At 39.2% G+C, this 15,477-nt stretch overlaps 1 protein-coding gene across 2 annotated transcripts in view; it reads right to left on the reverse strand.

Moving 5' to 3' along the window:
* The window catches only part of fam53a.S (family with sequence similarity 53 member A S homeolog), a 66,850-nt gene that overhangs the window by 31,352 nt on the left and 20,021 nt on the right, over window positions 1-15,477 (reverse strand). For both annotated transcript variants that reach the window (XM_018236514.2, NM_001091807.1), the window contains 1 exon segment: window positions 7,459-7,694. In XM_018236514.2, the coding sequence (XP_018092003.1) occupies window positions 7,459-7,536 (78 nt within the window). In that variant the 5' untranslated portion in view covers window positions 7,537-7,694.

Below are 15,477 nucleotides of genomic sequence, written 5' to 3' on the forward strand. Positions count from 1 at the left end.
TTCTATTATTTTCAAGTGGAGGTAAAGCCCATATGATTAACAAACTTCCTCGCCAAGATACCATTGTTCCAACACTTCCTCTGCACGGATAGCCTTGGTTCTTTTTGGCTCCACATCCTCAAAATACACCCCTGTTTTCTCGGTTTCTATTTAGAAAACTATTTAGGCACAAAATACCGGTGTTGCAATCCCAAATTGCAGGCATCTTAACCCGCTCACTGCAAGATTCATACTTAAAGGGGAACTATTGCGAAAATGAAAATGTAATATCAGCTTCAGCATACTGAAGTTTATCTTCACTATTCCTCTCTCAGCATCTGTTTCTCTTCATTCTGTCTCATGCAGCAGTTGGGTGTCAGATAATCATTGACAGTTAGATCCAATATATCTTATAGGGGGGCTCCTTTTGCCTAGAAGATGTATTCGAGCTCACTCTATTAAACTCACCAGAAATCCTGTCTCTCTACATGCAGAATTTTTGCAAAAGGCAGTTATTTTGTTAGATTTTGTTTGTACTTAAATTGAGTGAGCTCTAATTCATCTGCTAGGAAAGGAGCCCCCCTATAAGATATATTGGATCTGTCAATGAATATCTGACACCCAACTGCTGCATGAAGACAGAATGAAGAGAAACAGATGCTGAGAGGAAAAGTGAATATAAACTTTTATTATTTCAGAAACGGTACAGAATATTTAATTGACTGTATTTACAAAGTTATTTATTTCAGTATGCGGAAACATATTAAATTTTCATTTTCGCTATAGTTCCTTTAATGCAATAATGTGACTTTAATCTCTCTGTGTTCTTCGGTGCTAAAACTGCACAGAGACAATTGTCAAAATATATAGACTTGTAATTAAATTTCAAACATGGCTGCTCCCTGTTGACATTAAATGAGATGGAATGCATTGTATAGAACACAGGCTATAGCCTCAGATTACATGAAATTGTATTTAAAGGACGATAAACAGAAAACGAACGCTTACTTCAAAAAAGCAAATATGGTGCCATTAACTTTTACAGAGCAGAGTGCATGTTTCCAGGAAACACATTTATTTATTTTTGGTGCCAGAGGCTGAGATACAAGGGTTTGCCAAAGGTTGCACAGTCCATGGTTACAGCCTCAGCCATAACAACTCCGATAAGGGGCACAAAATCAGAATACAGCAAGGACTTTATTCAACTAACACCCAGCAAAGTGCACAAGGTTTATATTTAGGTTCCCCTTTAGGGTTTGCGTCTGTTTCCCCCGATAATCCTGCTGTGCGAAAGGGGAATTGAGGTCACGGTGGAGCACACAGCCGCTCCTCACACGGGGACGTTATTAATGCCAATGGACTTGGTAAAGTAGGAAACTCTTGTCTGTTTATTAGTTATTTTGGCATCGGGTGAATGTGTCAATTGATAAAAACAGGAGTATTTGCCAAAGTGCAAGTTTCAAACTCATAAAATGTTCTGGTTTAGGACAGTTAAAATGTCAAGATTATAGGGCAGTGACATTTCCATGGTATTAATCGATTCTTCCTGCACATCCATGATATCATAGGGGATAAAGTTCTATATACGTCAGACATGGGGAAAATAAAGGAAATCAGAGGTTAAAAGGAAAAGTGAAATCTGAAGTATTAGTTGTACATTACATGGGCAAAGGTTACTGTACATTCCAAGCAGGGCCTACGTGCTCCCTGCAAGCGTCAGCTCCCACAATCCTCAGACAGATACGATTACACATCCACTAGACTAACCACACTTTGGGAAATGAATCCATATTACTGCAGGCTAAAGGGGAAATCCTAGATCATTTTTATGTTGAAACATAGTGGGCTTTAATACTTAAAGGAGAAGGAAAACTACTGAAGCAGTTTATTGCCAATAGATTAGCCACAATAGTGCAAGCTATAACACTGTATTTATTCTGCAGAATGCTTTCCATACCTGAGTAAACAGCTCTAGAAGCTGTTTGTTTCGGATAGCAGCTGCCATATTAGCTTGGTGTGACATCACTTCATGCCTGAGTCTCTCCCTGTTCACTCATAGCTCTGGGCTCAGATTACAGTAGGGAGGGGAGGAGGGGGCGACAATCTCCCCGATCTGCCTTCCCGCCGGCTATAATGAGAAATCGGCAGCGGTATGAAACTCGCAGTGCTTGATTTTCCGAAGTCGACCAAGGAAACTTCGGAAAACGAAGCACCGCAAGTACCATCTCGCTGGCAATTTCTCATTATAACCGGCGGGAAGGTAGGGTAAGGCAGATCGGGGAGAGGCGATTAGTCACCGGGCGACTAAATCTCTCCCAATCTCCCCGTGTGCCCTAACCCTAAAGGGCTGTGGTTGCCTTGGGCTGGTACAGAAGCACAAAACATAATGTACAACATTTCTAGCTACTTCTTTAGTTAAGCTTTACTTGTCCTTTAAATAAACCCAATCCTATTGGCCACCAATATGGCTGTGTGTGAGTTGGCCTTCCTGTAATTTAGAGCTTTCTGCATAAGGGATCCCATACCTGTAATAGCTATAGTGGTAAAATCTGATCCCAGTAAAGTACAAGATATGGGTTAGTCTACTGGGCTGTTCCTGCAGAAATGTGCTTAGTATAGGGGGGTAATAGCTATACTGAAATGTTTTACTACCTTTTGGATAACAGGCAACTTCTCGCAGCAGGAAGAAATGGTGCCATTACAAGAGGTATTTTCTTATCATACCCAGACAGCTCTCTTGGACATCAAATATCCCACCAATAATAGGAAGCCTTCACATTAGGTCTTTCTTTGACCAGTTATTTTTCCCCAGGATACTTTCCATTGTTCTCCAGATACACTTGCTTACAGCCAACCCACATGCTCTGCGACTGCTTGTTCCGCTTTTTGTCCTTGTTAGCAGACAATACGCAGCTTGAGCTCACTGTGACCTGGGTTCCCCAAGGCTGCTATATGCAGAATAGTAAAATAAATACAAATTAAGGCAATTGCATCTGCACAGACCTGCTCAATGACTTACTGGCAAATACTGTAGTTCGTGCCATCTATCTATAAATAACGGCTTCCCCTGAAAGCTACAGATTGCACTCTTCTCTCAGCCCAAAGGGTAATATACAAGTATGGGACCTGTTATCCAGAATGCTTGGGACCTGGTGTTGGATCTTCATACCTTAAAGGGATACGGTCATAGGAAAAAATGTTTTTTTGAAAACACATCAGTTAATAGTGCTGCTCCAGCAGAATTCTGCACTGAAATCAGTTTCTCAAAAGAGCAAACCGATTTTTTTTATATTTAATTTTGAAGTCTGACATGGGGCTAGACATATTGTCAGTTTCCCAGCTGCCCACAGTCATGTGATTTGTGCTCTGATAAACTTTAGTCACTCGGATGCATTGAATCCACTATTTTGGATTCGGCCGAATCCTTTGCAAAAGAAAAAAAAGGCACAAAACAAAAAAGTAAAAAATGTTTTTACCCTTCCCACCCCTAATTTGCATATGCAAATTAGGATTCGGATTCGGCCGGGCAGAAGGATTTGGCCGAATAGGAATCCTACCGAAAAAGGCAAAATCACAAACCGAATCCTTGATTCCGTGCATCCCTACTCTTTACTGCTGTACTGCAAGTTGGAGTGATATCACTGCCTCCCTCCCCCCCAGCAGCCTTATAACAAAACAATGGGAAGGTAACCAGATAACAGCTCCCTAACACAAGATAACAGCTGCCTGGTAGATCTAAGAACAGCACTCAATAGTAAAATCCAGGTCCCACTGAGACACATTCAGTTATATTGAGTAGGAGAAACAACAGCCTGCCAGAAAGCAGTTCCATCCTAAAGTGCTGGCTCTTTCTGAAATCACATGACCAGGCAAAATGACCTGAGATGCACCTACACACCAATATTACAACTAAATACACTTGCTGGTTCAGGAATGACATTTTATATTGTAGAGTGAATTATTTGCAGTGTAAACAGTGTTATTTACAAATAAAAACCATCATAAAAATCATGATGGAATCAATTTAAGTCAACTAGAAAACATTAAATAAACCCAATGGGTTGGTTTTGCTTCCAATAAAGATTAATTATATCTTAGTCTGGATCAAGTACAAACTACTGTTTTATTTTTAGAGAAAATAAAAAAAATTAAAAATCTGGATTTGGATAAAATGTAGTCTATAGGAGATGGCCTGTCTGTAAATCGGACCTTTTTGGATAATGGGTTTCTGGATAACCGATTCCATACCTGTACTTGCAACTTACACGGTGTAGCTAAAAGTGCAGATACAGGCATGAGATCAGTTTTCCAGAAACCCATTATCCAGAAGCTTAAATAATATGAGGCACAACAGGGCTGCTGATGCCGTTTCTAAACAGCCATTAGTAACCCAAAAGTATTTTAAAAAATATAAAATTATATATTTTTCTTCACAAAGGGCATTATTTCAGTTATGCCTTCAGTTATTTCAGGTATGTGATTAAAGGAAATACTTAAAATTGTTTGCATTTTTTTTTAGACGGTTTTCCCTTGATGAATCACCAGAAACTATACATGTATATGGCAGTCATCCAAATCACTCTTGCACTGAAGAAATGTTATTAAAAAAAATAATCTCAACAGTTTGGCCAATAACTGGAAGCATTTCTTATGAGCTTAAGTAATATGTTAGAATCCTATAAACACACGTCAGCTCAGTAGAGCAAGCAGTATAACAGTCCTACTCCTATTAAAGAAGAAGGAAAACTACTAAGGCATTTTATTGTCAATAGATAGTGCAAGCTATAACACTATATTTATTCTGCAGAATGCTTTACCATACCTGAGTAAACAGCTCTAGAAGCTCTGTTTGTTTAGGATAGCAGCTGCCATATTAGCTTGGTGTGACATCACTTCCTGCCCGAGTTTCTCCCTGCTTACTCATAGATCTGGGCTCAGATTACATCATGGAGGGAGGGAGGGAGAGAGGAGCAAACTGAGCATGCTCAAGCCCTAGCCCTGGAGGTTTAAGCTGAAAACAGGAAGTCTGATACAGAAGCCCATGAGTACACAATAGAAGGAAAGAAATGTGCTGTTTCTTTTGACAGAGGACTCAGAGCAAAATTACTTTGTGGGTTTACTGGTGTATTTATATAGACCTTTCTGATAAAGCTTACTTAATTTCAGCCTTTCCTTCTCCTTTAACAAATTCCCCTGCTGCAGACAACTCCTGCCATGAATCGCAGGCTGATGACCACAGCAATTTGTTCTACAAGGTGAAAATTGCTTTCCTGTGGGAACTTTCATGCCATTCATGAGTCAGAGATCTGGAATTCCCAACTGCAAACAGTATGGCAGCCCTTAGCAACAAAAGGGGGTGGGAGGAGTGTTTGGTTGCAGACTCCACTTACACACCACTGAAATGTCTGAAAACATTACGAAGCACCCACTAAGAGACTGGGATGATTTCTTTTTTTTATAGAATATGAAAGGCAATATCAGCTGCTAAACCCTGCAAGCAGCTGTAAAAACATACAAAATCTAGAATGGTTTTCTATTTATTTTTCCGCAAACAGACAGCTAAGCTTCGTGTGCACAGAACATCCCTTCTCAGCATTTTAGCGGTTTTATGAAATAGGGAGCTGCCATATAGCTTTCCGTACAAAACTAGACATTAGAAATATAGGGCTGGACTCAACATGCAGCTTCTGGGTATAATTATGTAAAAATGTGAATCAATATGATAAATATATGAGGAATATTACATGGAATGGAATGGAAAATGGCTAGAAGATAAAACCTGAGAAAAAGGCATATTTCTCTAACAGCTGCTTAAAGGAGAAGGAAAGCTGCAGATGCATTTTATTGCCAATAGATTAGCTGCAATAGTGTAAGCTAGAATGCTATATTTATTCTGCAGAATGCTTTACCATACCCGATTAAAAAGCTCTAGAAGCTCTGTTTGTTTAGGATAACAGTTGCCATATTAACTTGCTGTGACATCACTTCCTGCCGGAGTCTCTCCCTGCTCACTCATAGCTCTGGGCTCAGATTACAGCAGGGAGGGGAGGAGGGAGGAGCAAACTGAGCATGCTCAAGCCCAAGCCCTGGAGGTTTAAGCTGAAAACAGGAAGTCTGATACAGAAGCCCATGAGTACACAATAGAAGGAAAGAAATGTGTTTCTTTTGACAGAGGACTCAGAGCAGCATTACTTTGAGGGTTTACTGGTGTATTTATATAGACCTTTCTGATAAAGCTACTTAATTTTAACCTTTCCTTCTCCTTTAAGTGAAATGGACCTGCCTACCTATGATAAAACTTGAATCCACACTGCTGGATGAGTCGGTAGCAGAATACAACATGTAACTATTGAAATAAGGTTTGGAGGGGTGAAATATATCCATTGTTGCTTAATAATAAACAGGTTGATTACTCAGACTTAAAGGGGCTGTTCACCTTTGAGTTAACTTTTAGTATGATGTAGAGATTGATATTCTGAGACCATTTGCAATTGGTTTTTGCTTTTTATTATTTGTGGTTTTTGAGTTATTTTGCTTTTTAATGAGCGGCTCTACAGTTTGCAGTTTCAGCAATCTGGTTGCTAGGGTACAGATTACCCTAGCAACCATGCATTGATTTGAATAAGAAACTGGAATATGAATAGGAGAGGCCTGAATAGAAAGATGAGCAATAAAAAGTAACAGCAACAATATATCTGTAGCCTTACAGAGCATTGGTTTTTAGATGGGGTCAGTGACCCCATTTGAAAGCTGGAAAGAGTCAGAATAAGAAAGCAAATAATTAAAAAAAACTATAAAAGATAAATAATTACAACCAATTGAAAAGTTGCTTAGAACTGGCCATTCTATAACATAATAAAAAGTAAACCTAAAGATGAACCACCCCTTTAAAGTAAACTCCCTTTAAGTTAACTTTTAGTATGTCATATAATGGCTAATTCTAAGCAACATTTGAATTGTTCTTCATTATTAATTTTTTATTTTTTTTAAATTATTTGCCTTTTTCAGATGGGGGTCACTGACCCCTTCTAAAAACAAATGCTCTATAAAGCTGCACATTTTTTGTTATTGGTACATTTATTACTCATCTTTCGATTCAGGCCTCTCTTTTTCATATTCCAGGCTCTTATTCAAATCAATGCATGGTTGCTAGGGTAATTTGGATCCTAGCAATCAGTTTGTTGAAACTGCAAACTGGAGAGCTGTTGAATAAAAATCTAAATAAATAAAAAAACACAATAAAAAATTAAAACCAGAATCAGATTATCAATCTCTACATCATACTAAAAATTAACTCAAAGGTGAAGAATCCCTTTAATTCAGCATTATAGTGTGTTCGTTCAACATCCAGAACTTGTAAGCTTGAATAAGTCAATTTCAATACGCATTGCTGAAAAATGACAGGTGCATTTGACTAAAGTTCAGAAAGTTAATTTCCAGTGAAATTAGACAAAGTGAATGTGACTCACAATTACTCACCAGATTAAGGTTGTAGGTTTTACATGACAGATCATCCAAGCTCTGGTTCTGAAGCTTCTCGGTTATTAATGTTACCATGGTAGTTTCCCCCCCCCTTTTCAGCGTGTGAAATGGATAAGCTTGGTCTAATACTGATCGGCCATTTTAGTTGATGGCGTGGTGGTGGAGTTTACGCCTCCATCTTGCAAAAGCAGAGTTTCTTAATTCATTACAGGGTTCCAGTGCATTCTTCTCATCTGCAAGAGACAGAACGTGGTTAAAGCACAGATGTTCAGTGGCAGAAGCTAAAGGAAATGTATAAAATATATAAAATAACTGCATTAAAATATCCGGAGGAAGTCTCATCTGACCTGCAGCTGTAACTGTACTGTGACAACGGTCTATATAAAACCAAAACCATCTGAAAGTAGTGTGGATGGCTTGATGCACTTCAATTCCACCATTACATCTGTTATACAGGTATGGGACCTGTTATCCAGAACACTCGGGACCGGAGGCTTTCCGGATAACGGATCTTTCCGTAATTTGGATCTTCATACCTTAAGGGTAAGCCCACACTGAGGCAACTTTGGGCGACTATTGAAAACGCATCGCCGCGTGTGCATTAGTGCAGGCGACTTTTCATTGTCACCTATGGGGAAAAACTCTGAGGCAGTTTGGTGAGATAGTCGCTCAAAAGACGAGGCGATTAGTCGCCAGGCGACAAAATCTCCCCGAATCTGCTCGTGTGGACTAGCCCTAAAGGGATAGTTCACCTTTAAAGTAACTTTTAGCATGTCATAGAATGCAAAATTCAAAGCAACTTTGTATTAGGGATGCACCGAATCCACTATTTTGGATTCGGCCAAATCCCCCTTGGAAGATTCGGCCGAATCCTGAACCGAATCCTAATTTGCATATGCAAATTAGGGGCGGGGAAGGAAAAAGTGGGCAAAAAAATTGGTTCCCTTCCTTGTTTTGTAACAAAAAGTCACGTGAAATCCCGCACTCCCCACAATTTGCATATGCAAATTAGGATTCGGTTTGGCCAGGCAGAAGGATTTGGCCGAATCCGAATCTTGATGAAAAAGGCCGAATCTTGGCTGAATCCCGAATCGAATCCTGGATTCGGTGCATCCATACTTTGTATTTATTTTATTTTTTTTTTATAGTTTTTTTAGTTATCTGCCTTTTTCTTTGGATTTTTCTCAGCTTTTCCCTGACCCCATCTAATAACAAATGCTCTATAAAGCTACACATTTTTTGTTATTGCTACTTTTTATTTCTCCCCTTTCTATTCAGGCCTCTCCTATCCATATTCCAGTCTCTTATTTAAATCAATGCATGGTTGCTAGGGTAATTTGGATCCTAGCAACCCAATTGCTGAAACTGCAAACTGGAGAGCTGCTGAATAAAAAGCTAAATAACTCAAACCACAAATAGAAAATCAAAACCAATTGCAAGTTGTCTAAGAATATCATGCTCTACATCATACTAAAAGTTAATTTAAAACCCCTTTGGCAAAAATAATATAAATGCAAGTTATACACTAAATGGCAATGTGTTGGGAGTTTCCTTAAATGAGAAGGATCTAGGGGTCTTTGTAGATAACACGTTGTCTAATTCTGGGCAGTGTCATTCTGTGGCTACTAAAGCAAATAAAGTTCTGTCTTGCATAAAAAAGGGCATTAACTCAAGGGATGAAAACATAATTCTGCCTCTTTATAGGTCCCTGGTGAGGCCTCATCTGGAGTATGCAGTTCAGTTTTGGACTCCAGTCCTTAAGAGGGATATAAATGAGCTGGAGTGAGTGCAGAGACTAAGTGCAACTAAACTGGTTAGAGGGAGGGAAGACTTAAATTATGAGGAGAGACTGTCAAGGTTGGGGTTGTTTTCTCTGGAAAAAAGGCGCTTGCGAGGGGACATAATTACACTTTACAAGTACATTAGAGGACATTATAGACAAATGGCAGGGGACCTTTTTACCCATAAAGTGGATCACGTACCAGAGGCCTCCCCTTCAGACTAGAAGAAAAGAACTTTCATTTGAAGCAACGTAGGGGGTTCTTCACAGTCAGGACAGTGAGGTTGTGGAATGCACTGCCGGGTGATGTTGTGATGCTGATTCAGTTAATGACTATAAGAGGGACTTGGATGATTTTTTGGACAGACATAATATCAAAGGCTATTGTGATACTAAACTCTGTAGTTAGTATAGATATGGGTATATAGAATTTTAATTAAAAGTAGGGAGGAGTGTGTGTATGGATGCTGGGTTTTCATTTGGAGGGGTTGAACTTGATGGACTTTGTCTTTTTTCAACCCAATTTAACTATGTAACTATGTAAGTCTACTAGAAAATCATATAAACATTAAATAAACCCAATAAGCTGGTTTCACTTCCAATAAGGATTAATAATATAAATCTACATCAAGTAAAAGCTACTGTTTTATTATTACAGGTATGGGATCCGTTATCCGGAAAGCTCTGAATAACAGAAAGGCCCATAGCCTCCATCATATCCAAATTTTTAAAAATGATTTCCTTTTTCTGTGTAATAATAAAACAGTCGCTTGTACTTGATCCCAACTAAGATATAATTAATCCTTATTGGAAGCAAAACCAGACTATTGGTTTTATTTAATGTTTTTGGTAGAATTAAGGTATGAAGATCCAAATTCTGGAAAGATCAAATATCCTGAAAACCCCAGGTCCCGAGCATTCTGGATAACATGTCCCATACCAGTACAGAGAAAAAGGAAATCCTGATGACGGCTTGAGGTAAGAGCCCAAAGGTCGAAATAAACTACAAAATTTTTATGCACTAAAAAGTCGTGCGAGTGAAGTTCATTTGATGCGTTTTAGATTTATCTATTTATAACCAGCACCCAGGCATTGACTACCATTTGGATTAATGTGTGCACCAGCTTATAGTTGGAGATGAAGATTTATAAAACCTGCATGGTTAAAGGAAAACTATACCCCCCCCCCAAACCATGTAGGTCTCTATAAAAATGTATTGCATAAAACAGCTCATATGTAAAACCCTGCTTCATGTAAATAACCATTTTCATAATAATATACTTTTTTAGTAGTATGTGCCATTGGGTAATCATAAATAGAAAATTGCCATTTTAAAAAATAAGGGCCACCCCTGGGATCCTACAATTCACAGTGCACACAAAACAAACAAACCATACATGTTAGGTCACATGAGCCAATTAACAGACAGAGGTGTGTATTTTGCTTCCTCGCTTCTTACTGTTACAGTTAGAGTTGTAGTATTTCTGGTCAGGTGATCTCTGAGGCAGCACACAGACCATCACAAAATGGTGGCTCAAGGTAAGAGATGTAAAAGGACAATATTCACTTAAATATATATACCAGTTTGGTGAGATTCTTTACTATGCCACTTAATTTAATCTAAACTATCATTTTGGGGGTATAGTTTTCCTTTAAAGGGCTCTAGTGACTTTGAGCATTTAATTTTCCAAGTTTACTTTTCCTTTAAAGATGTAACCTCAGCTGACTATTGTTAAAGACCAGATATAACCCTATTCTCTCAGCCTCGACTCTACCTAGTTTTTGGAGGTTTTCTGTAACACAATGAACTTGGCCAGTCAAACTGTTAGTAAAAAAAAAATGCCTGAGCTCCTGAGAAAACAACTGCACAGTAATTATTAGGGGTGCACCAAATCCACTTTTTTGAATTCGGCCGAACCCCTGAATCCTTCGAGAAAGATCCGGCCAAATACCGGACCGAATCCGAACCCTAATCTGCATATGCAAATCAGCGAGGGGGAGGGGAAAATAGTGCCGCTTCCATGTTTTGTGACGAAAAGTCACATGATTAAGGATTCGATTCAGGCACAAAGATTCGGCGAATCCTGCTGAAAATGGCTGAATCCTGGCCGAATACCGAGCCGAATCCTGGATTCGGTGCATCCCTAATAATTATCAGCCACTTATTTAATTAATACTATCCACACCTTAAGACAGCTAGCTGGGTTATTACAGCAATACCATAGTTGGTGGGAACCAAACACGGATTATGTTTTCTGAATAGTAACAATGTAATTTGTGCCACTTGGCTGGAAGGATAACCACAGATATACAATTCTCTCAATAGAATTACCCAATAAGGTGCAATAAAGACAAGAAAACAAAAAGCAAGATATCCACATTCAGTAGCCAACCAGCAGCCAAATATAGCTCACAAGATACTATGCATCCAATTTACAATTAGTAAATTAAAAATCAATCTGAGGTTATTACTCCATGGAGTATGGACAGGAGAATGTCATATGACTTCCTGCATGGAGTCCTAATGATTTGATTGGTGGAAACTTTATGCATGTTAATTATACATTAACAAGAGCACTGGGCAAGGGAAACTAGTTTTTGTGCAGCTGTAATCAAATTAAATAAATCAGTCATATACGGACATGGATGGCATGTGCTGAAGGAACCTCCCCCTTGGGCGCCTTACAGGAAGTCTACCCTGCAGGAGGCAGGATCAGAAAACCAAGATGGCGACTTACAGGACAGGGGGAGAGCTTCAGAAAACAATTGCAAAACAAAATAAATCAACTCAGGGTTGCGTGTGTGCTTGTAATATATAACTGACCTTTTCCTCATGGTCAAGTTAACTTGAACATTATATAATTAGACTGCTCCTAGTAAATCCTCCATGGTATATTACTGCGGCACTACATGCCTTCCATTCTTGTAGATAAGCCTTTGGGGACTGACAGACTGTCATCTACTAGAGATCTGATGTGCTACTAGTCAAATAACATTAATATCAGAGCAAACTTGAGCCCACGACAAAATAAACGTGTTGCAACAGCCACACAGATGTACGTGTAAGATTCCATGCCTGCTTGTCTGCCTCCCAGTACAGTCTATACACATTAACTGCGGCTTACTCAGATGGAAGATTGTTGCGGACACGTCAAGAGTCAACTTGTGCTTAATGCTTCCTCGGAAAGTAAAAATCCCATGGGGCATCTGCAGTTCCCTTCAGATATCATTGCATCAGGGACAGTGTTGATTTGATAAAGATATCGACTTCTGGCTTCACATTAGTAGCATATCATCTTAAATCAGTAGCCATGTTTTAGCAGGAAAAGTGCTTAGAGACTAGGCTAATCCATTTATAAATATTATATTATTTAATCTAATTTGGAAATTGAAAGGCCAGCATTGGCAGAACCCCATTACCTACACTATGATGCAATGGTCTTTCCACACTTAACTGCTAAGAATGATGTTTATCATAGTGAAGGTATTTTGGAAAACACCACATATTATATAATTTGTTCCCTGATTGTGCCTCCCGTTATCTCCACACAGGCTCACACCCAAGTGCTCTTCTTTCTCACACTTCCTAGAAGTCATCGGAGCCACACGCTATATCCAAAATCCACTACCACCCCATCTGCTGAGCTTTCAAGAGCCTCCAGACTCCCCATATTCTCACTGGCAGTCTCCACTTGGGTCAGACACTGGCCAATTTCATTGTGAATACCGAACATGGTTGGCACGGCCTTAAATGGCTAAGGTTTTGGGTGTTCTTGTTTTATTATACACACCTTGGGTTAATTAAATTGGATACTGGGCAAGAGTGCTAACACAATGTGCAAGGAACCATGGGCTTATCCGCAACCCACCGATCACCATTAAATAAATTATTCAGTGTAAAAATAAAAACTGGGTAAATAGATAGTCTGTGCAAAATAAAAAAATGTGTCTAATATGGTTAGTTAGGCAAAAATGTAATGTATAAAGGCTGGAGTGACTGGATGTGTAACATAATAGCCAGAACACTACTTTTCAGCTCTCTTGATTTACAGTATACTGATAAGTAACACTAGAAATGTGCAGAAAATTATAAATGATCTCTTGATGGATAAAAACAGAAGTTAAAAGTCATGATACAGAGCCTGGCAGTTCATTTCCAGCAGCTGCAGGAAGGGATTTATGCCCCGCAGTAAAGATTACACAGTGAAGGGCAGATGATCTCTCTCCCAGTTGTACCTTTGACAGGAGACGTTACCTTTCCAGATGCTCTGGCAGCCAGAACAAACAGAGCCAACAGATGGGATATTGTACTCGGCCCCTGACAAGGCTCAGTCCGTTTGCAAGCTGCCAGCATGAGAGTTCACAGGCCTTACTGGGTTCCCTTATTTTTGGGGGGGTGGGGGCATAATTGCTGACTTGGGTCCCCATAAGCCAATCCTGCAGGTTATGGAAGCTGTGAAACTGTGAGAGGACTTCGAATATAATATGATTTGAAAGAAAGGGCACGTTAGCTCTTATAATGAACACACAAAAGTGACATCACAGCATTGCATCACTAAGCATCATTATAACATTATAGTTTGTGTTGCTTTGAGGGTTTCTGTATTTATACATATTACTACAAGTCACCAAGAGCTGTACTGCACCCAAAGTCCCACTATTTGAAAGAAGGCGGCACATTAGTTCTTATAATGAATAAAAGTGACATCACTGCATTGCATCACTAAGCATCATTACGCATCATTAATAACATTATAGTTTGTGTATTTATACATATTACTACAAGTCACCAAGAGCTGCACCCAAAGTGCAACTAACAGAAACATGCACCAAGCTCATGGTAAGTATATTTACTTGCTCCCCGGGTGAACGCCTGACAAAGATGATGGATAGAACTGCCCTCTGGTCCTTTTCTGTTTATTATTCTCTTCTCTTACACCCAGTCAGATGCCAGGGCTCTCTCTTAACCCAGGGATGGAGAACACACACAAGCTGCATTGATTATTTGTGCTAGAAATGGTCTGGGATATCAGACAAGAGCCATTTACTATAGTCTGGCTTTATTTGAAAAAAAAAAAACAAAAAAAAAACAGGATAAAATCCAAGGTGAGTGAAATATAGATACGGAAAGAGAACTTGATCTGTAAAGGGTAGTTCCCTTTAAATTTAACTTGGTATGATGAGGACAATGGAATTCTAAGCAAGTAGACCAGTTATAGCCATTTTTAAATGTTTTCATTTATTTCTAAACCTGAAGAAACTTCTGAACTTGGAACTTCATTGTCTTTCTTCCCCAAGCAACACGGCAGTGGTCTGAAAGCCAGAATGAAAATAGGGCAGGAGACGGCTTCTACAGAAAGACATATGATAGCATGTTACAATGGCAGAGGTTTTATTTGGGTGGTGGGGTCAATAACTCCAGTCATTACTTAATGACCTCCAGTCTTATATTTAGGAAGGCAGCCATGCTACGGACTGTGGGCAAGGCTACATACATAACTCCACCCTTCATATCTCCCAACTGTCCCGTTTTGAGCGGGACAGTCCCTCTTGACAGCTCAGTCTCTCGTTTGTAAAGTCCGAATTTTCTCTGCACTGAACAGCCAATGAGAAAATGTTTCTAACTTAATTGGCTTTTGGCAGAGAGCCCAGAACAGCCACAGCTGCAGATAAAATACTTTTGTAACAATTTTGAGATAAGCAAATAAGTAATTGTAACAATACAAGATAACAGGTCTCTTGGGAGACGTTAGACTCATAGCTTAAAGGGCAATTCACCTTCATGAGCAAAACTGTAATAACTGAAAAAACTAAAGAAATAGGTTCAAACTTTCATAACCTGCCAAATTCAGTAAAATGAACATGGTAATTAGGGAGTGTGACCACTAAAATGGGTGTGGTCAAAAAATGTTGCCACACTGCATGCGGCAACTTTTTTGTCCTTTTTATTTCCAAAATGTTGGGCGGTATGCCACCCTTGTATAGGAAAATACTGGTAAAATATATTCTCATCACCTTCCCTGCACTGTTTATATCATGTACATAGGTGCCACAACTCAAACCTGAATTATAAAGTCAAATAAGCATAGAGCAACTGCTGAGGGGCCATAGAAAGCGGGACTTTTTATAAGTAGGCAACAGGCATCATATGCTGGGCAAGTTGCCTACTGCACCCAAAAAGAAACAATGGAAAAGCTATGGTGTCTATGAAATTTATTTTTAGGCCGATTTAGAAA

Source organism: Xenopus laevis, chromosome 1S, assembly GCF_017654675.1.
Source record: "Xenopus laevis strain J_2021 chromosome 1S, Xenopus_laevis_v10.1, whole genome shotgun sequence".
NCBI classification, from domain to species: domain Eukaryota; kingdom Metazoa; phylum Chordata; class Amphibia; order Anura; family Pipidae; genus Xenopus; species Xenopus laevis.